The 22,665-nt window shown below is 36.1% G+C and overlaps 1 protein-coding gene across 3 annotated transcripts in view; it reads left to right on the top strand.

Moving 5' to 3' along the window:
• The window catches only part of TMEM67 (transmembrane protein 67), a 43,385-nt gene that overhangs the window by 1,786 nt on the left and 18,934 nt on the right, over positions 1–22,665 (top strand). The window contains exons 2-16 of one of the 3 annotated variants that reach the window (XM_043483886.1): positions 123–211; positions 2,029–2,122; positions 2,840–2,939; positions 3,724–3,793; positions 3,892–3,966; positions 9,448–9,510; positions 11,021–11,175; positions 11,290–11,398; positions 12,160–12,246; positions 12,564–12,629; positions 14,452–14,608; positions 15,561–15,684; positions 17,122–17,227; positions 19,934–19,990; positions 21,587–21,685. In XM_043483886.1, coding sequence (XP_043339821.1) covers positions 123–211; positions 2,029–2,122; positions 2,840–2,939; positions 3,724–3,793; positions 3,892–3,966; positions 9,448–9,510; positions 11,021–11,175; positions 11,290–11,398; positions 12,160–12,246; positions 12,564–12,629; positions 14,452–14,608; positions 15,561–15,684; positions 17,122–17,227; positions 19,934–19,990; positions 21,587–21,685 — 1,451 coding nt within the window. Of the gene's footprint in view, positions 1–122; positions 212–2,028; positions 2,123–2,839; positions 2,940–3,723; positions 3,794–3,891; positions 3,967–9,447; positions 9,511–11,020; positions 11,176–11,289; positions 11,399–12,156; positions 12,247–12,563; positions 12,630–14,451; positions 14,609–15,560; positions 15,685–17,121; positions 17,228–19,933; positions 19,991–21,586; positions 21,686–22,665 lie in introns of all 3 variants that reach the window. The other 2 variants (XM_043483885.1, XM_043483887.1) reach the window with 2 other exon arrangements.

The raw sequence follows: 22,665 nt of genomic DNA, 5'->3' as shown, positions 1-22,665 counted from the left end.
CCAGGCAGTACTCGCTTCACCGTCTTGCTCTTAGGTCCTGCTTCTCAAGATCTTAAGAGTTATTAAAATTTTCCTATCTTGGAATTTTATTTATCAAGGTCAAAATTGGCTCTTCTTTTTAGGAACTTCATGTGTGTGTCTGCCAGGATTTCAGATGATCTCTAATAATGGAGGACCTGATGTTATTTGTAAAAAGTGCCCAGAACACATGGTATGGAGTATTTATTATTTTTTAATCTTACTGTAAAAAATAGCAAATATCATTTTTTAAACTGCAATTTAATGCTGTACTCTAATATTTTCCCACAGACTTTAAAATTATTAAGCCAGCTTTGTTTTTACTAAACTATGGGAGATCAGTGAAATTTTGCAAATTTGGGAAAAAACAAAAAGGTATTTTTAAAATCTGAAATTAAAAAAAAAAGCTATAATTTGTCTTTATTTCTATTTCATAGAGAAACTGATTTATAAAGGAAAATAGATGAATGATATATACTGAGTGAATATAATAATGTCAACAGTTTTATATAATGATTCATGTTCATAAGTGATAAGTTCATCAAATGCCAATTTCATCACTAAATAGATTAAATAATATCTGATGCTGTTTTATTAATCATTTCATTGTATCATAATTTTTGGAAAATTCGTGTATTAATAGTAACTATATATGATGATTCTTGATTAACAGAAATGTATCTTCCAATCATTTTGAATAATGAAGAGTCTTAGTGTGGCAGTTCTAACTTTCATAGTAATGTTTCTTCACATTTTTGTTTTAAAATGCAATGTTATGTCTTCTCATTATTGTATTTTAAAAAAATTTAATCTGGGAATTTAATATTTACCATTTGTCCTGATTTATGACTAGTACTTATAGGTTTGATGAATCATTTTGATACTTTATATTTTTGGAAATAGTGACCCTAGCTGAATTAGGATGAGAAAAAGGTGCTAATATGAAATGGTGCCAAAGCAGACTAATTTTTCAGTGATGTTACTAAGCTAGTGGGGCTTCCCTGATGGCTCAAGTGGTAAAAACCCACCTACAATACAGGAGACACAGGAGATGCAGGTTCTATCCCTGGGCCGGGAATATCCCCTGGAGTAAGAAATGGAAACCCTCTCCAGTATTCTTGCCTGGAAAATCCCATGGACGGAGGAGCCTGGTGGACTACAGTCCATTGGGTCACAAAGAATCAGATATGACGAAGCACACACACACACAACTAAGCTATCATACTTTTTAAATAGCCCTATATGTGTAAATGTATGAAATACAGGGGCATTTCTTCATATATCCATTCTTTTTGGCCAAAACTTAACATAATTTGTGTCATTGTTTTATTATTACCATTGTTTTCTATTTATTTTGTTTATATCCATGTTTGTAATAAAATTACTGTATTTTTACCACAGGTTTTTTTCTAAATCATATAAGTTCAGTTTTGGATGGTGTCATATTTTATCAGAAATCTTTACCAGTACAAACTATTAGTGGATTAAAAAAGATCTCATAATTTAAACAACTTTAAGTATATTTATTTACCATAAGATTCATCCATTTTGGATCATAACTTAATTGCTGAAAGCTAATATATTTGAATTTTTAAAAATTAGAATAATTATTTTAGAACAGGTAAGGCTAAACTATTAATTGGCTGTTTGTTGATTCAATACCGTTGAATTTTGTTGCATTTTATCTTGGTAAATTGAAAAACTGGATGACCATATTAATCATGGTAATAAAAGCTCATTTGAATTGAAAATCACAAAGAACTATTGCCTTTAGTTCTTAGTAGTTAATAGTAGTCAGTGCATAGTAATAATGTGTAGCGCAATGTTTGAATATAAGCACAAATTGTCTTTCCAGGAAATTTTTATGTAGCTCATATATGTATAATTTATTTACATATTGTCTACAAATTATACCTTATTGTGACTTTTTAAACTCACATGGTCATTTTAAGAAGGAGAACATTAATTAAAGAAAGGGGAAATAATTTATTTATTTATTTATTAATTTAGAAAGGTGTTACTGAAGATGGCTGGAACTGTATTTCTTGCCCTAGTGGTTTAACTGCAGAAGGAAAATGCCACTGTCCCACTGGCCATATTTTAGGTGAGAAGTAGAGTCTAGAATGTGTCCTCTAGACTCTTTTTTTTTTCTTTCTGTTTTTAATGTATACATTGTACTTTGTATACATTGTAACCACAGGAAATATAAGTGGTATTTTTTATGTAGCTATTTCATAGGCTGTTCTCTAGCATGTTCTTTTCAGTTAATGGTATGATCTACCTCATTCTTTTTAATCCACTCCATGGTGTTTTATAACTTTTTGTTGTTTTAAATATTTAGATTGTTTTCAAACTAGTAATGTTTTGATGAATATTTTTATATACATAGTCAAGTGTTTCTGTAGGTTAGGTATCTAAAAATGAAGTTTTAGTATTATGTATTATAGAGTATGTGAATTTATAGTTTTAATACATACCACCAAAAGCCCTCTCAAGTTGAGAAACTTAACAGAAGTCTGTGAAAATACTTGCTTCCCCAAACTTAGTGTAACAGGAATATGCAGGTAAGAGGAAAGAAAATTTTTAAGGAAAATATATTAATTTATTATGATGATGATGATTTGGAAATTTCTGTATTTTTTTTTTAATGTGGGAATGGGGAAGGCTTCACTTTTCAAACTTTATGTAAAGTATTGACATATGTTTTGTTCTAACAAGGTGTTTTGAGAATTATTAGAATAATTACAAGTGGGTTTTACTAAATGTATAGAAGCTTGTATATTGATTATGAATTACGTCTTATTGTCTCTAAATTGTTTAGTGGAAAGAAATGTTAATGGAACATTGTTGTCTCAAGCAACTTGTGAGCTCTGTGATAAAAGTGAAAACTCTTTTATGGTAGCAAGTGCTTTAGGAAACAGGTAAGCAGTATGCTGAGTGTTGTCTTCATTAATATCTTATTTACATAGAATTTGTGTCTTTCGTGTCATATTCCTTAGGCTAGGAGAAGGCATTACAGGTAAAGAAGCTGAGGTCCAGAGAATGAGACAGAATAGGATTTAAATGGGCTTTCCTGGTGGCTCAGCTGGTTGAGAATCCGCCTGCATTGTGGGAGACCTGGGTTCAATCCCTGGGCGGGGATGATCCCCTGGAGAAGGGAAAGGCCACCCACTCCAGTATTCTGGTCTGGAGAATTCCATGGAATATATAGTCCATGGGGTCACAAAGAAGATTTAAATCTTGTTTCTGTCTCTTGCTGGTTGTTTGACCTTTGTTTAAGCTAGTGTTCTTGTCTTCAGAAAGGGGACATACCATCACTTCATAGGCTGTTATCACAGCTCAGAAACATACTTTACATACCTAAAGAAGTACTATAGAGTAAGTGCTTAGTAAAAGGTAGCTATTTGTAGCTATTTTGTTTTATTATTGATGTTATGTAACTTTTATTTGCAATCTACTTAGTATTTTCTAGGTACTATATTTATATATATTATTGATTTTATTTATATGGTGCCTTATAATACAAAGAGTAGTGTATACTTTAGATATGTTCGCTTTATTGCAAGTAATTACTTAGTTGAATGAACCTATTCTAATCTATTAAGTTAGAAAGACAAGCTCTCAATTAGAGACATTAATTTTTTATAATTAAAAATTATAATTAATTAATTAATGTTTTAAAAATAATTTTTGTTGTATTGACAGGTGTGTCCGATGTGAACCAACATTCATTAATACCAACAGGTCCTGTGCATGTTCAGAACCTAACATTTTAGTAAGGCTAATTACATTGATAATGTATATATTTTTAAATTGAATTGCTGATATTCTTACATAAACTGTTTTTTTTTTTTTTTTTTTTTTTTTATGAAGACAGGGGGATTATGTTTCAGCAGCACAGGGAATTTTCCTCTACGTATGATTTCAACTGCACGTTATGGAGAGCTTGTGAGTATGCTTCAGTTTTTTTGTTCTAGTGTTTAAGGATATTTCTGCTTTTCTTCCTTTGGTAATTTGGGGCTAAAATGAGCTCAGTCCATTGTTGCTCAAATTTTCATAGGTTTGGCCATTAGAAGCCCTTTGAGTTTGTTCCTATGTCTTTTGGACATAACTGTATCTTTCTTGGAGCATTTCCTGTCTGGCAGGAAAGATTTCCAGGCTTATCTTATACTTTTCCTGCTTCTTTCCTGGAAACAACTAAATCTCTAAGAAGCTCTTAAGGATAATATTTAGAAACAAAGATTACCATGCTTAGTATGCCCTCATTAGCAGGCATAGCTAGAAAACATACACACACATTATGTATAAACATGTGTGTGAGTGTGTGCTCAGCTGCTCAGTCGTGTCTGACTCTTTGCGACCCCGTGGACTTAAGCCCACCAGGTTCCTCTGTTCATGGAATTTTCCAAGCAAGAATACTGGATTGGATTGCCATTTCTTACTCCAGGGGATCTTCCTGACCTAGGAATTGAACCCACTGCTCTTGTGTCTGCCACATTGGCAGGCAGATTCTTTATCACTGCACCACCTGGGAAGGCCAGGCATATGCATACACACATCTATAACTATTTCTTTGTTTATCTTATTGTTTTATGTAATTTGTGAGAGAGACATCCAATCCTCTGTAGTAATATATCAGACAGTCAATAAAGAATTTCCAAATATTTGAGTCAGTGTCTTCACATTCCCTTTCCCCAAAGACAATGAGCTTACATCTTGGTTTGCTTTCCCAACTTTAATTTTGAAAAATTTTTATTGCAGAAAAGTTAACAAAGAAAAAAAAAAAACAATGACTGTGCATGTATCTTTTACTAGTTTAACCAATTATTAATGTTTCGCCACATTTGCTTTCTCTTTCTCTCTGTGAATGTAAACATGCATACACACACATACATTCGTAATTTTTTCTGAACCATTTGAAAATAAGTTGTAGCTATGTAATGTTTTACTCCTAAATATTTTGTAGCTCCTAAGGAAAATGGCATTTTTCTGATATCATACCTCAAAAGATTAGTAGAATTATTTGATACACTGTTCATATCCAAATTTGCCTACTTGTTTCAATAAAGTCTTTTATCCCTGCCCACTTTTTTGGCAAAGGGACCCAGGATCAGTGAAAGATCCCACATTGAAATTAAATCTCTTTAGTCCCCTTTAATTTAGAACAGAGATTCTTATCCTGTTTTTCTTTTTGGATTTTTTTTTCTTTTTTTTTTTCTTTTATGGTCATTGACTCTTGCAGAGTCAGGGCCAGCTTTCTTGTAGAGCATCCCAGAGTCTTCATTTTTCTCATGTTTTTCTTATGATTAGACTCTGTGAAACATGTTTTTGGAAAAATATGACGTGGGTGCTGTGTATAGCCCATTGTATCATAACATGGAGCACATAATGTCAGAATATCCAGTTATTGGTGATGCTAATTTTGACTGCCTGGGCATGGTGCTGTCTGCCATTTCTCTCCCTTGTAAGGGTACTGTGACTAATAAGTTAGTCTGAGATTTTACTTTGAGACCATGTACATATCCTTTTTAGCAGTCATTGATGAACCTTATCTGAATTAGTTATTAAATTGTTATATCAAAATGGTTTCACAATTTTATTGTTCCTTTTTATATTTTTAAGTTGACAATCCTCTATAGAGTGTGTTCTTTTCTCTCTGTGCTTTTTTTCTCTTTAGCTTTACTGTAAACCCCTGGTATCATGAGTATGTTATGAACTGTCACTGTTATTCTTCTTTTCAAAGTGTAGTTCTGTTCAGTTCAGTTGCTCAGTCGTGCCCGACTCTTTGCAATCCCATGGACTGCAGCACGCCAGGCCTCCCTGTCCATCACCAACTCCCAGAGCTTACTCAAACTCATGTCCATCGAGTCGGTGATGCCATCCAACCATCTCATTCTCTGTCGTCCTCTTCTCCTGCCTTCAATCTTTCCCAGCATCAGGGTCTCTTCCAATGAGTCAGTTCTTTGCGTCAGGTGGCCAAAGTATTGGAGCTTGCACTTGAGCATCAGTCCTTCCAGTGAATATTCAGAACTGATTTCCTTTAGGATTGATTGGTTTGATGTCCTTGCAGTCCAAGGGACTCTCAAGAGTCTTCTCCAACACCACAGTTCAAAAACATCAATTCTTCAGTACTCAGCTTTCCTTATAGTCCAACTCTCACATCCATACATGACCACTGGGAAAACCATAGCTTTGAGTAGATGGTCCTTTGTCAGCAAAGTAATGTGCTGTCTAGGTTGGTCATAGCATTTCTTCCAAGGAGCAAGTGTCTTTTAATTTCATGGCTGCAGCCACCATCCACAATGATTTTGGAGCCCAAAAAAATAAAGTCTGTCACTGTTTCCATTGTTTCCCCGTCTATTTGCCATGAAATGATGGGACCAGATGCCATGATCTAAGTTTTCTGAATGTTGAGTTTTAAGCCAGCTTCTTCACTGTCGTCTTTGACTTTCATTAAGAGGCTCTTTAGTTCTTTGCTTTCTTCCTTAAGAGTGGTATCATCTGCGTATTTGAAGTTATTGATATTTCTCCTGGCAATCTTGATTCCAGCTTGTGCTTCATCCAGCCCAGCATTTTACATGACAAGCTCTGCATAGAAGTTAAATAAGCAAAAAAAAAAAAAAAGAAGAAATTAAATAAGCACAGTGACAATATACAGCCTTGGAGTACTCCTTTCCCAATTTGGAACCAGTCTGTTGTTCCATGTCCGGTTCTAAATGTTGCTTCTTGACCTGCATACAGATTTCTCAGGAGGCAGGTCAGATGGTCTGGTAGTCCCATTTCTTGAAGAATTTTCCACAGTTTGTTGTGATCCACACAGTCAAAGGCTTTGGCATAGTCAATAAAGCAGAAACAGATGTTTGTCTGGAACTCTCTTGCTTTTTTGATGATCCAGAAGACGTCGGCAATTTGGTCTCTGGTTCCTCTGCTTTTTCTAAATCCAGCTTGAACACCTGGAAGTTCATGGTTCACAGACTGTTGAAGCCTGGCTTGGAGAATTTTTGAGCGTTACTTTGCTAGTGTGTGAGATGAGTGCAATTGTGTAGTAGTTTGAACATTGTTTGGCATTGCCTTTCTTTGGGATTGGAATGAAAACTGACCTTTTCCAGTCCTGTGACCACTACTGAGATTTCCAGATTTGCTCAGCAGTGGCCAAAATTTTTTTTTTTTTTAGTGGCCAAATTTTGAAAGCTCAAATTGTCCCAAATTTGGACTTCCCTTTGGTATAGCTCCTGTGTTATTTTATTTTATTTTTTATTTTTTTCATTTATTTTTATTAGTTGGAGGCTAATTACTTTACAATATTGAAGTGGGTTTTGTCATACATTGACATGAATCAGCCATGGATTTACATGTATTCCCTATCCCGATCCCCCCTCCCACCTCCCTCTCCACCCGATTCCTCTGGGTCTTCCCAGTGCATCAGGCCCGAGCACTTGTCTCATGCATCCAGCCTGGGCTGGTGATCTGTTTGACCCTAGATAATATATCATGTTTCGGTGCTGTTCTCTCAAAACATCCCACCCTCGCCTTCTCCCACAGAGTCCAAAATTCTGTTCTTTACATCTGTGTCTCTTTTTCTGTTTTGCATAGAGGGTTATCGTTACCATCTTACTAAATTCCATATATATGCGTTAGTATACTGTATTGGTCTTTATCTTTCTGGCTTACTTCGCTCTGTATAATGGGCTCCAGTTTCATCCATCTCATTAGAACTGATTCAAATGAATTCTTTTTAATGGCTGATTAGTATTCCATGGTGTATATGTACCACAGCTTCCTTATCCATTTGTCTGCTGATGGACATCCAGGTTGCTTCCATGTCCTGGCTATTATAAACAGTGCTGTGATGAGCATTGGGGTGCACGTGTCTCTTTCAGATCTGGTTTCCTCAGTGTGTATGCCCAGAAGTGGGATTGCTGGGTCATATGGCAGTTCTATTTCCAGTTTTTTAAGAAATCTCCACACTGTTCTCCATAGCAGCTGCACTAGTTTGCATTCCCACCAACAGTGTAAGAGGGTTCCCTTTTCTCCACACCCTCTCCAGCATTTATTGCTTGTAGACTTTTGGATAGCAGCCATCCTGACTGGCGTGTAATGGTACCTCACTGTGGTTTTGATTTGCATTTCTCTGATAATGAGTTCCTGTGTTATTTTAACATGTCTCCTTCAGTCTTCAGGCACTACCTTGGTTTCTCTATACCATGTTCCAGTCTCAACCAATAATTATAATTTTAAATTGTCACATAATACTCTAGTTTATGCGTTGAGATTCACGTAATTGTATGTCTATTGAATATTTAGGTTTTTTGTTATTAATAATATTGCTGTCAACCATTTTATGCCCATAGATGTGTTTTTCCTTTTGAAGAGATTATTGACTTAAGGCACATGTCCTAAGTGTTTCTGAATTCCTGGGTTAAAGTATGTGGATATTGTTTTATAAAGGATCATGCAACTTTATCCCTGGCATTTGTCTGTGGCTTCATTTTACATGCATTTGCCAATACTGTTGTCAATACTTTCCATTTTTACTAGGTTTTTTTGTGTGTGTTAGCCAACATTCTACACATATGTTTTTTTCTTACAAAATGAGAATTTTTGCTTATTGAAGAGATGAAAATGGTGACTCATAATAATTTTATTTTAGATTTCTTGAACAGTTATGGTGCCATATTTCATATAATTTGGTTTTATCACCCTTGTTCACGTTCAGAGAATTTACCACAGATGGAGTTTCTCGGTGTCTCACTTTTAGCAGGACGTGCAGATGAGCTTTGCAGCAGTGGTTCTTAACTAGAGGGAGGCCTGTGTCTGCGGTTTTCAGGGGATGTGTGTGCCTTGTCTCATTCTAGAGATTCTGATTCATTTGGTTTAGAATGAAGCCAGGCATTTTCTGTTTTCAGGAAATTCCACAGTTGATTCTGATATTCATCATTGTTTGAGAATCACCACTTTGGAGATTTTAAATGTTAGTTTCTCTGTGTATCCCCAATCTCCTGTTGCTTAGAAATCATTCACAAATATTTCTTTTTTATTACTTGCAATTTAATACAGTGTAATAATCCGAAATCACCAAATATTAACCAAATCTAAGTCAAGATCTAATTTTTCTTTTATTCTTTTGCACTTTGATTTTCATTTTAGTGAAATGGGCATAATAGTTTTTTTCTTATTATAAACATAGGTTATTTCCTTGTATCTTTTGTCTGAGCAATGTGATTTTGTAATTCAGTCCTACTTGTAATTACTGACATTGGTTGGAATTAATTCTTTTCTTCTTATTCAAGTCTATTTTTCTGATAACACTGGGAAAGTAATATTAGTTATTTCCCACTCAGCAATGTGCATAGTAATGTCTTCCTAATAGTGTAGAGTTAAGGAATTTCTATTTAAACGTAAAACTAGCATTCATCTTTTTGTTTACAGGGCGTATCTTTCACTTCAGAATGGTTTGCAAAGTATTTGCAGTCATCAGCATCTGCTTGTAGGGTATGTTTGAATTTCTAGAAAGTAGTTTTTATTTCATTTCAAAGAAACTGTGGTACCATTTTTTTCCCCAGTTAATAAAACTTTCTAAGTAGATATGTCTCCTTGGTCATATTCTATTAAAACCCTTTCTAAGTGAACTGAAAGAGACTAATAAAGAAAATGTTATTCATTTCACATTTATTATACATAAATTAAATATGTCCAAACTTACTTAGCTGAAATTGAATGTTAGGGGAGACTTAATTTGTACTATCATTTAGTAAATGTTTGTTGATGACCTACTGTATGTCAGGCCCTGTTCTGAAATCTCTTCAGTTATCTATTTTAGGAAAAGACAGAAAAATCCCGTGTGGAATTGTAAGTAATTGTGAGGTTATGCCAAGTGCTATAAAGACAAGCAAATCGGGATAAAGAGCATAGAGAGTAGAAGTGGTCCTAACTTATGGAGGGTGGTCAGGACAGGCGTCTCTGAGAGTATGATATTTGAACAAGAAGTGAGCCATGAAAATATCTAGGGGAAGAGAATTCTAAGCAGAGACCACAGCAAGTGCAGAGGTCCCAAAGCAGGGGTTCTCTGGCATGTTCATGCTAAAGAAACAGGAGGGAGACCTAAGTGGCCAGAGCAGTGAGCAGGGAAAGTGGAGAAATGAGTTCAAGGATGAAGACTGTGAGACCTAGAATTTACTGGAACGGATGTAGAGGGTTTTGTGCAAAAGGAAGACAGTGGTCGGCCTCAGGTTTTGAAAAAGATCATTCTAGCATGGAAAGTAGGTTTTGTTGGGGCAAAGACAAGCAGGGGGACCAATTAGGAGGTTATTAGAGTAATCCAAGTGAGAGAAAAATGGACCTTTGGACAAGGGTGGTACCATGGAAATGAAAGAAGTGTTTAGCTTCTGGATATATATGTTTAAAATTGAGCCAACCAGACTTAGTGATGAGTTGGATTTGAGAAGGGAGAGAAGATTACTGCAATGATTTTTATTTGAATAACTGTAAAAATGAAGTGGTCTTTTCCTGAAAGGGAAAATTGAGAAAGAAGTTTGAGGGTCAAACTCAACAGATGATATTTTGTTGTTCATAAAACCAGTTGCTTAAAATAGATTAGATTTATATGCAATAGATATAAAATAGATTAAATAAAATATAAGTAGGTTAGATTTCTATTCTAATATTAGGAACCAATTATTATTATTTCAAATATAATTATTTCATGTAATAGTTTTTTTAAATGTCATGCTGTAAGTTTTTAGTTCTTCTTCTTTCAGTTGCTTGTCTTTATATCTTCACCTAAAATTTCAGGTAAAATTTATAAATTATTAACCTGCCATATGGAAAGTTCTTTTCTACTTTAGTTAGAGGAAAGGTATTAAAAGCAAAAGAATATCCAAAAAAAGAATTTGCAGAATTCAAATTCTAAGCATAATTAAATTAAAACTAGGCACAGTTTTTGTATCAACTTTTGTTTAGGATATTAAAGTCCATATATTTCTTTGTCATTGTTTTCCTGTAGGTGTATGGCAATCTAACATCTTGCCAAGCTCTCGGAAATATGTGTGTAATGAACATGAATTCTTATGACTCCTCTACTTTTGATGCATGTGGATTGTTTCAGGTTATCTTTGAAAATACTGCTGCACTGGGCACTGTTCATTCTGTTTCCTTTTGGTAAGGTTATTCTAATTAATGAACCATCATTTTGACCAAATTCAGTGCAATTACTTTCACAAATATGTACTAAGACCGTTCCCCCTTTATTAAAACAATTGTGATTGTTTATAGGAGACAGAATCTTCCATGGCTGTTCTATGGAGACCAGCTAGGATTAGCACCTCAAATACTTAGTACTACACCTCTTCCTACAAATTTCAGTTTTAAAGGGGAAAACCAGGTACAAATCTCTATATTGTTGAAGGTTAACTACATTTTGATTTATAATTTTGAAAGGTAATAAGAATATTACTAGACATAATTCTTGATAGATTTTTAAAAATTTTAATGACTAAATTAAATCTAGATATTAGCTGCTGAGGAACTAAACAATATCGAGTTTAGTTTTCTTACTTGAGAGTGTGGATACCTCTGGATTGTGTGTTATTGTAGCAAGAAGTATTTGTGGTTTGGGAAGGTTGTCATCACCAACGCAAAGCCTTCTCTGCCCTAGATCTCCACATTTTAAAAAGGGCTGCCAAAGATTGAGTGGGATTCTATGCGTTTCCTCAGCATGTCACAGGTCCAAATTCTTACCTTCATTTTTTTGACCTTCTAGAATGAAAGAATAGATTATTTCCTCCTCTATTCATCCCCCATTCACGTACACACACACTAATTTAACAGGTTTGAAAAGAAGTTATCTGTCACTGCCTCTCAATTCTGAAGTAATAGTTATTGTGCAAAAACCCAGTCCATTTATTTATATTAAGTGTGTTTAATCAGAGAGATACACTGATTAATTTTGCCTCAAAGTAATGATCGATGAATTCAGTATTTGATCTCTAGAAAAAGAAAAGATCAATTGACAATGAAAAAATTTATATAGACTATTGTATATACTCTGAAAGCCTAAACTCTGAAAGTCTTTATAGACCATTATATATATTTATAGACTTTCAGAGTACATGACATTATTTTATTCTTGTTTTCTTTAAGCAGAATACAAAACTGAAGTTTGTTGCTGCTTCCTATGATGTGAGAGGAAATTTTCTCAAGTGGCAAACTTTAGAAGGAGGAGTTTTACAGGTGAATATGATTCTAGAGAGAATCCCTAACGTGTCTTATTTTTGACTGAGGCGAAGATGAAGAAAAAACTAGATTATCGCTTGAATAGAGCATCAGTTTGCTTACTAGAGTTGATTTTTCTTGTTTTGTTTTAAATTGGAATTTCTTAAAACTACTTTAAGTTATAACAGAGATACCCCCTTAACTTTTCACTCCCTTGATAACCTTAAATAAGTATTATATAAAGTATATATCCATGTTAAGTCTTGAGAACCCTTGACTATAAGCAAAGAAAAGATTCATGAGAGATATTTATCAGTTGTGTTCTTTTGTTGTAGCTTTGTCCAGACACAGAGACGAGACTAAATGCTGCTTATTCTTTTGGAACAACCTATCAACAAAGTGTAAGTTGGAACTATTTTAGACAGTCTACATTTTGGCTTCATTTTTCACATCAGCAATAATTGGAATAATTATTGAATTTTTGAAATTAGTAATTTTTTGTGAAAAGAAAGTGGAAGTGAAGTCGTTCAGTTGTGTCTGACTCTTTGCAACCCCATGGACTATAGCCCACCAGGCTCCTCCATCCATGGAATTTTCTAGGCAAGAGGACTAGAGTGGGTTGCCATTTCCTTCTCCAGGGCATCTTCCTGACCCAGGCATCAAACCTGGGTCTCCCGCATTGCGGGCTAATGAATAATTTATGGATGATTTTTATTAATATAATCAGCATGAAAACAGTACCTTGTCATCCATAGAGTCTTAAACATCATAATTGTGTATTTGCTTCTGGCATATAGGTCTTAAAAATAATCTCTACTTTTGAGCATTTTAGAATGAAGTAGAAGTACTTCATTTTTAATAAAGTGTTATCACTGCCTCCTCCCTCCACCCTCCAGTAACAAAATGCTTCCTTTTCTCTCTCTCCATGCTCACCTCCCTCCCTCCCTGACCTTCCTTCCTTTGGTAGTGCATTTTAAAACTACAGTATGGGACAAAGCAACATTATGAGCCGTTAAACATTTGAAAGACCTTCAATAGTCTACAAAAATACTTCTTGATAAAATGCATGTACACACACCACAGAACAAAACTGTGATTCCAGCTTTGTTAAAATAACAAAAAGCACCATTGGGGAAAACAGATGAGAAAAAGAAACATTTTTAACAGTGGTTATCTCTGGATGGTGGGATTACAGATTATTTTCTTTCTTTTTCATATTTTCTATCATGAACTTGAATTTGCTTTTATTATCAGAAATGACTTCTGTGTTACTTTAAAAAACTGTTGCGTGTTGTACTTTGGGCCAGAATAATCAATACCTGTTAAATGCCCACTGCTCTGTCCTCAGCATTTTATCATTTTTATCTCATCTGATCCCTGAAATAGCTTTGTAAAATACATACCAGTTGTATTTTATGGATGAGGAAATGTTGCTCAGTAAGATTAGGTAATTTGTTGAAATTCTTTCATCAAGTAAATGTTCTGTTAGGCTTTAACCGTGGTTTTTTCCATCAAACCCAGTTGCCTCTCAGGGAGTTCACAGCCTAGTAAAGAAAACAGCTGTATAGACAAAGAATTGAAAAGAATGTGATGTGTTGGTCTATAGATATGAACAAGGAACCATGTTGGTCCAAAGAAGGGTCCTTAACGGTTCCTCGGGAAGTTCAGAAAGGCTTTACACAGTGAGTGACACTTGAGCCTGCAGAATGAATATGAGTTTACCAGGGAGCACAGTGGGGAAGGGGATACCAGGCAGGAATACCATTTGCAGTGTCAGAGAGATGTAGAATAGCATAGCATATTTAGGGACTATAAGTAGGTTAGTGTGACTGAACCACAGACAAAGAGGAAGCAGTGGGAGATAAACCTGGCACTATTAAGGGGAGTCACATCATAAACAGTGTATATCAGGAGAAAGAGTTGGGACCTCATCCCACAGGATAGGAGTTTTTAAACCTTTTTATTGCTGTACAGTTACAGTTGAGAATGAATATATAGCCTCTCCAGCTGGGTTGTAGGACAAGATTCAGGTGGTTCTTTACTTTTAGTTATTTTGGCCCTTATAAAAGAGTTCATATATAGTATTCATGTTTTAAAAGACGTATGAAAATGTGTATAAACAGTATAGTTGGAAGATACTTTCTTTTACAATGACAAATCTTTTAAAGATAATAAATATGCTTTCCAACTTTCAATTTGGGTACTTTTAATTTTATTTTTCAGTGTGAGATTCCTATCCCTAAGATCTTAACTGACTTTCCTAATCCTACATTTTATGATGTGTACCTTGAATATACTGATGAGAATCAACACCAATATATCTGGGCTGTGCCTGTGTTAAACTTAAATCTTCAGCACAAGAAAATGTTTGTGAACCAAGGTAAGGCATCTATACACACCACTCTTTCTCTGAGCTGAAATCAATAAATAAGTCAACCAACACAGCTTAATAAACCACAGATTATAAGAAAAGTCATGGATTCTCTATGATTGTAAGCTTGTTTGTTTTTTTAAAATATTTATCTATTTGACTGCACCAGGTCTTAGTTGCACCATGTGGGGTCTAGTTCCCTGACGACGGATCGAACCTGGGCCCCTGCCTTGGGAGCACGGTGCCTTAGCCACTGGGCCACCAGGGAAGTCCCTGATTGTAAGGTTTTATATAGCATGCCCCACAGTAAAACAGTAAGGTTGTTGGTATATTTACTCAATGTGCTTAGTCACTCAGTCATATCAGACTGCGATGCCATGGGCTGTAGCCCGCCAGTCTCCTCTGTCCATGGGATTCTCCAAGCAAGAATACTGGAGTGGGTTGCCCTTCCTTTCTCCAGGGGATCTTCCCCACCCAGGGATCAAATCCAGGTCTCCTGCATTGCAGGCAGATTCTTTACTGTCTAAACCACCGGGGAAGCCTTATTTACTAAATATATCAGGCTTTTTATTAAGAAATTTTATCATTCCTGAAAGTTTATCCTGAGAAAAACGGTAGAACTGTAAAGTCAGGGCTTCTTCAAACCATTGAGCTGCTTTGTGGACAAATTAGTTTCTTTTGTTGTTTCTCATTTTATAAAATCCTATTTATTCAGGTAATTTGCAGGGAAAATCCTTCCAAACTGATGAAAAGTCCAAACAATCAGAAAACATTCAAGTGCGGTGGGGAAGGCTGTTACTAGGAATTTCTTACAGCGGGAGTTGTTTTTGCAGCCATCTTTTTAAAAGAAAGTGTACTAATTTTATGTTTTAAAATTGTCCAGTAATCTTCACTTTGTGCCACCTTGAATAATTGAAAGTATTTTTTAAAACCCATCTTTTTTTTTTTTTTTTTATAAAAGACAGTAGTTCGGGCAAGTGGCTTCTGACTCGGCGCATTTTCTTAGTGGATGCGCTAAGTGGACGGGAAAATGACTTAGGAAGCCAGCCAAGTTTTATTAGAGTCGCCACCCAAATATCACTGAGGTAAACAAACATCTAATTTACTGAATGAGGCTTGGACTATATGGGAAAATGTCATAGTGAAAGTGTTGACTTGTAATTATCAGATTAAAACAGTAAGAACACCTCAACTGGAATGATACATAATGTGTTCTCAGATGTCTATATACATTGGGATAGACTAATAGAGGGGATAATTACTTCAGAAGGGCTTAAAGAGTTTGCCAAAATTCGTATCCTAAGCCCCACTCTAGACTTGCCAAGCTAGAGTGAGTTGAGAGGTGGGGAGCGGTGAAGATCAGCGGGCTGACGCGGGTGTGTTAGAGCCTGCCAGGTGATTGCAGCAGGCGGGCCTTCTGTGGCTCCATCTCCTTCAGCACGCTCTGCTCTAGGTTGGCCCTCACTAGTTATCAACACCTCACTCTTGCTCAGATACTTTGATGATGGCCCTGCCTTAGTGCCATGCAGCCCTCACCATCTCTCCTCCGCTGTGAGATTCCTATCTCTAACCTTATCTGGCTTTTCTACTCTAGTATCTTATGATGTGCACCTTGAATACACTGATGAAAGCCAATGCCATCATCTTTATGGCATTTCAACATACACTGTTTTTTCATTTTGATTTTCACGATAACCTTGCATGAGGTAGGCAGTACAGAAGCTTTGTCATATACCTTTCTGAAATCTACCTGTACTGTTTTTAGCATTCCCTCAATCTGCCAATGTAGATTCCCCAATGTAGTGAAAATGAAGTTGAAACTAGCCAGGCCTGACTTTATCTTGATGAAACCATGTTGGCCAGTGGTACTTGGCATTTTCCTTTCTGAGTTTACAAACGGTATGTTACTAATGTGTTGAATTCAGCAAAATGTACCCTATTATGTGCCATAGATAGTACTAGATATGCCACGTTATCTTTGTTTAAGAATTCATCTTTTTTTAATATTTATTTTTATTTTATTTATTTATTTGGCTGTGCCGGATCTTAGTTGTGGCACGTAGAATCATTAGTTGTGGCATGTGGGATCTGGTTCCCTGATCAGGGATTGAATCTGGGCCCCTGCGTTGGGTGTGTGGAGTCTTAGCCACTGGACCACCAGGGATGTCACCAAGAATTCATCTTTTTTCCAAAATCAGGATATTATCTGCCTTTCTCTAGGTGTTACTCTTGAGTATTCCTCAAAAGTGGTACATAGTACTTCATTGATTTTATTTGTAAACTTTGTAGGACCTAGATCAAGAAGCATTTTTTGAGGGTGTATTTTAATCTAAAGTTTTGACCACTTCAGCTAGCCTGTGTTGTTACCATTAGTTTATGTTTAACCTTCTCTAGTTTTTAATAACTGGTGGTTCTGAGATCACCAAGACTATTCATATCACATTCAGAGGAAACAGTAAGTTATATGTATGCTTAAGGGCCTCAGTGTATTTTTAACTAAAAATGAATTTTCTTTTAAACAGCATCCACCTTGTACCCAACACAAAAAATGGAAACATTTACCCTCCCTTAATTACCATTGCCTACAGTGACATTGATGTCAAAGATCCCAACAGCCAGTCTGTGAAGGTGAGTTCCTTCTTGGTCATTGCCTCTCTATGTGTTAGTGTAAAACTGATAGAGTTTGCATTATGGTCCAGAGACTGTTAGTCCTTTTCAGAGTTTTAAATAGTCAAGACAGTTGTTTTTTACTAATGGTGGTAAGAGGTGAGTTCTTATGGATTCTGCACATAAAAAGGCAAGAACTAAGTTTGCCAGCAGATAGTGTCACCAGCCGCTGGGCCTCCCTGTTCTGGATGCCAGGACATTTCTCGTTCTCTTTGGCCACCTTGCTTCCGTTAAGATTTGTCTCCTTGCCTGACTAAACCAGGGACTCAAACCTTTAGTGGGCATATGTGTTTCTCTTCTCACCAGTCTTGCCCACTTGATAGAGGCATACTTAAACAGGCAGAAAGAGAATCAAATTATTAGCTTTATAACTAGTAGAACTAGTTATAACTAGTTTATAGTTATAGTTTATGAAATAGTTTATAACTATTTCACTAAAGTGAAATAGAGAATGCAGTTTGGACCCACAACCAATTAGTCTTCTGACAGTTTCCCAACTCAGTTAAACTTCACCCCAGAACCCGAGTCCTCCCCTGCCTGGAAGGGCCTGAGTGTGGAAGTGAGACCGTGCACACGCTGAGAGCAGGCCACTCCAAAGAAGGAGCCTGGCAGAGGCCGAGCTCTGCCTCGCCAGGCGACTGAAGTGTCCCTGCCTGAGGAGGATGGAGATCGGGACCAGAGCTCACCCTTCTAGACTTCTCCCTCATCCCCTCTCTCCTCCGGAAGCATGACAGTTGGAAGGTGCACATTCCCTGCCTCTAAGACTCACTAAAGCTTTACATTTCCACTGTCTCACTTTGCTGACGTTTCGTGCTCTAGTTCTTCCGCCAGTGTCCTGGGCCTCGCTGCTGTGCTCGCACCTCTGCTCAGCTGCTGTTGGATTCAGGCTCTCATAAAGCGAAAAGCAGGCACCTGATCGGACGTTTCTCTGAAAGAGTGCACATCCTCAGTTTTATTACCTGATTTGATGTTAAATTTGTTTCTGTTGCCTGAATTTATATACACTGTAATGAGAGGAGAAAATCCAGGAACAGCTTAGTAACAACAAAAGACTGCCTTGTTTAGATTTTCCTGGAATGTCATTTTTGGGTAGTTAAGAATATATTTATCTTAATGTAAAACACTTCTGGATGTTTTCTTTAAATATTTTTCATGTCCAAAATATATCTAAGCTGTTTTGACAAATTGGAAAATAAGAGGTAGGAAAAAAGTTGAGAGAATCATAAAACTATACTGAGGAAGCCCACCTCAATTCATTCTAATTATAGAATGCACACTTTTCATCATTTCTTAATTTCTCATGACAGCTATTGTAAAAATTCTACATTCATTTTGAGCAGCTGTATCTCTGCTGTCTTACCATCTCTGCAAGTAACCTAATCTTCCTGTTTTTCTGAGCAGATCAAAACCATCCAATATGAATTCCCTCAATTTCCTCTTTAATACTTCAGTATCTCTGTTTCATTATCTTTCTCGACTCCGGTTCCTATTTCTAAGAATAAAGGACTCTTCCCACTTTCTTAAGCGAATTTTAAACCCATACTTGTTTAGGGTGTTTTCTCCTATTTAATTTTACATATTTTATTATAACATATTAATGTGTATTTTCTCCTGTTTCACCCCCATCCCTTTATTCGGCCAGTTTCTCTGCTGGTTCCTTTCCTTTCAGGTTGCCCTATCTTAAAAACAAATTAGCACAACCAAACCATAAAATCTTCTGTCAGTTCTGTCAACAATTCAGCTTGCTATCATGTGTCTTTCCTTGATTTCCCAACCATTTATTCTTTCATCATTTGCAGTTTGGGTCCTGCCATTTTGCTTCTTTGAAAACCTCTTGAATGAAGTCAGTGAGGTAGTCCACATACGCTGGCTTTATTTCTTTAACTTGCCACTTAAACAGTTGCCCCTTGAAGAACATAGATTTGAACTGCATGGTTCTGCTTATATGTGGACTTTAAAAAATTTTTTTAACTAAATATGTACTGCAGCAGTCTGCAAAGTTGGTCGAATTCATGGATGTGGAGGACCAACTCTAAAGTTCTGTCTGGATTTTTGACTGCATCGGAATTGATGCCCCAACCCCTGTATTGTTCAGGGGTCAGTTGTGCAACATTTGACTCTACTCGTGACCCCCTCCTCCTCGAAGTTCCCTGTTCTGTGACCCTGGTAAGACTTAGGTGTCTTCCCTCTCCTATTTCTCATGCTACTGTTTCTCTTAATCCTTTATGATTCATCTCTCTCCTATCTCTGTATAATTGTGTCCCTAAGATTCTTGTTTACACCTTTGATTAATCTGCCTTCTTCCTATGTGATTGTTTAGCCAGTTGCTGAACTCTTGATACACAGGATAGGTCACATGCCTCAGTTACAGAAACCTATCAGAAAATGAAATACGATTAGTTTGACTTGACTGCCGTTAATGAACCTAATCTACCTTCTAATGAAACCCTCTTTCTTTAATATGTACTCTAAATGGATAATTAAAGTAGTGTGGGTAATTCCCCAAAGTGTATTTATTTATGTATAAGTAAAAGTCAACTCTAGCAATATTGATAATTTAAAAGTATGATATTTTTGGTAAAATTCAACTGTGAATGTATTTTTATAGTAAAAATAGGTTTGTATCATATAACCAGTATGGCTAATTTGCTTTCTTTTAAATATCAGGTTTCTTTCTCAGTCACATATGAAATGGATCAAGGAGAAGCACATGTCCAGACAGATGTGAGTTTCTTTTAACCTGTCAAAATACTTTCAGTATATTGTTTAATTAAAACAAAATTTTTTTACATGTTCAGGAAAGTTGTCAAAATAAAGAGATTTGCCATATATCCCTCACCAAGTCTCCCTTAGGGTTAACATCTTACATAACTGTAGTTATTGTTATTCATTCGTTGGTCGTGTCCACCTCTTTGCGACTCCCATGGACTGCAGCACGCCAGTCTGCATACTGTAGTACAGTGGTCATAATCAGGAAATTAATATTGATGTAGTCCTGTTAACTAATCTGGGCTTTCCTGGTGGCTCAGTGGTAAAGAACCCACCTGCCAATGCAAAGACGCAGGTTCGATTCCTGGGTCGGGAAGATCACTTGAAGAAGGTAATGATAACCCACTCTAGTATTCTTACTTGGGAAATCCCATGGACAGAGGAGCCTGGTGGGCTGCAGTCCAAGGGGTCACGAAGAGTTGGACATGATTTAGTGACTAAACAACAACAAATTAACTAATGTAAATACTCTTTGGATTTTACGGATTTTTTTCACTATCCTTTTTCTGTTTTAGGACCCAACCATCGTGTGTCTCCTTAGTCTCCTTAGGTCTGTGACAGGTCGACAGTCATTCTTTGTCTCATGACTGACCCTAACACTGGTATTTTGTCCTTCAGTTGGTTTTATCTGGTATTTTCCCATGATTAAATGTAGTTTTAGCATACATACCATGAAAGTGATGTTATACCCTTCTCAGTGAGTCGTATCAGAAGACACTTGGTGTCAGTATATCTTATTAATGGACTTCCCAGGTAGCGCTAGTGGTAAAGACCCTCCTGCCAATGCAGGAGAGATAAGAGACCCGGCTTCGATCCCTGGGTCAGGAAGATCCCCTGGAAGAGGACAGGGCAACTCATTCCAGTATTCTTGTCTAGAGAATCCCATGGACAGAGAAGTCTGGCAGGCTACGGTCCATAGATTGCAAAGAGTCAGATATGACCGAAGCTACTTAGCACACACATATGTTGTTAACGTTGATGTCAACTTCGATCGTATGGCTAAGATGATATCTTCAGAGTTCTCCATTGTCATTTTCTACTTATAATTAATAAGTGTCTTGTGGGAAAATACTTGACATTGTGCAAATCTCCTGCTCCTTTTTATTCTTTTGCCCTCTAATTTTAGCATCCATTAATAATTCTTGGCCAGTAAAAAATATTACTGTGATATTTGTCTGGTGGTGGTTGTGTTTTTCCATCATTTCTTCTATATTGATTAGAATTCTGTAAATAGGAACTCTCCCTTTGTCCACGTGGATTTATTTATTCATTTATTATTAAGTCAGTATGGACTCATGAATATTTATTTATTCTAGCAATTTTAATTCGTTACCTTCATTTTCTTGCTCAAATTGTCCCAGATTTGTCCATTGGGAGTTTCTTCAGTTTGGCGCGAGTTTCTTCAGTTTGGCGCCTATGTCCTTTTAGTGTACCTTCTAATTTTTGAGCCCTTTTTTAAGTACTTTGTTACTTTTTATTTACAGTATCTTTGAACTTTGATGAAATTGCATTATGAAATTACATAAATCTCAATTTTTTTTTTTACTTTAGATTGCTTTAGGTGTGTTGGGTGGACTCGCTATTTTATCATCTCTTTTGAAGACAGCAGGTTGGAAGAGACGCATTGGGAGTCCCATGATTGACTTACAGGTATAATCACAGGGCTTTTTAAAGTATATTTTTATCTTTTGGCTATTTTATATCCTTCTAATAAGACACAGCTAGCGGATGAGTAAAAAGTTGCCTTGAGTTTCTCTGGGGTACCTGACTAGGAGACGTTCATGAGTAGGAAATGTACCCTCGTTTCCCCTCCAGCGTGCAGCACGGCTGGTGGCCAGTCTGCACCCACCAGCCGTGCTCTTCTTGTTTCCTTGAATCCTCAGCAACACTTGCTGTTTTCCCACCCTTTCCCATTTTTTGCCGATCTGGTGGGATGAGTAGTTTGTCATCAATTTCCATTTCTTTGATTACTCTTCATATACTTTATTAATCATTTGGGCTTCCCCTTCTGTGAACTTCTTATTTATATCACTTGCTCATTTTTCTGTTGTTTCCAGTTTTTCTTATTTATTTAAACAAATTTTTTATATTTTATTTTATTTCGTTTTTTTGTATTTTCTAAATATAAATCTTCTTTTGGTTTTTGACATTGAAGTTTCTTCTCCAAGGGTAAATCCATCTGTTATTTTACCTATATGTTACTTTGTTTAGTAGAAACTCTTGATTTTAATACTGTCAAATCTGAATAGGTTTTCATATTATGGTGTGTGCTTTTAGGATCTTGTTTAAGATATCCTCCCCTATCAAAAAGATACTCTCCCATATTTTATTCTATTAACTTTATGGCTTCATTTCTCATTTAATTGTTTTTACATTTGTTCTTGTTTTTATTTTCATCTGTCATTTATTGAATATTACTGTAAGCCAGGCACTTTTTAAACCTTGAGACGTGTAATTCATTTAGTCCTCACAATAGCTCTATGAAGTTAGGTATCGTGATCATTCCCATTTTATACATGCTGAAATTGTAGAGATTAAGTAAATGTCCTATTCATTTAATGTTTACCATATCAAAATGTAGGTAGTATTTCCAGTTAGCTGATTAAGAACATAAGAAAGGCAGCACAGTA

Source organism: Cervus canadensis, chromosome 12 (assembly GCF_019320065.1).
Source record: "Cervus canadensis isolate Bull #8, Minnesota chromosome 12, ASM1932006v1, whole genome shotgun sequence".
NCBI lineage: Eukaryota > Metazoa > Chordata > Mammalia > Artiodactyla > Cervidae > Cervus > Cervus canadensis.
The sequence above is the reverse complement of the archived record's forward strand: the minus strand, read 5'-3'. Positions and strand labels throughout refer to the sequence as shown.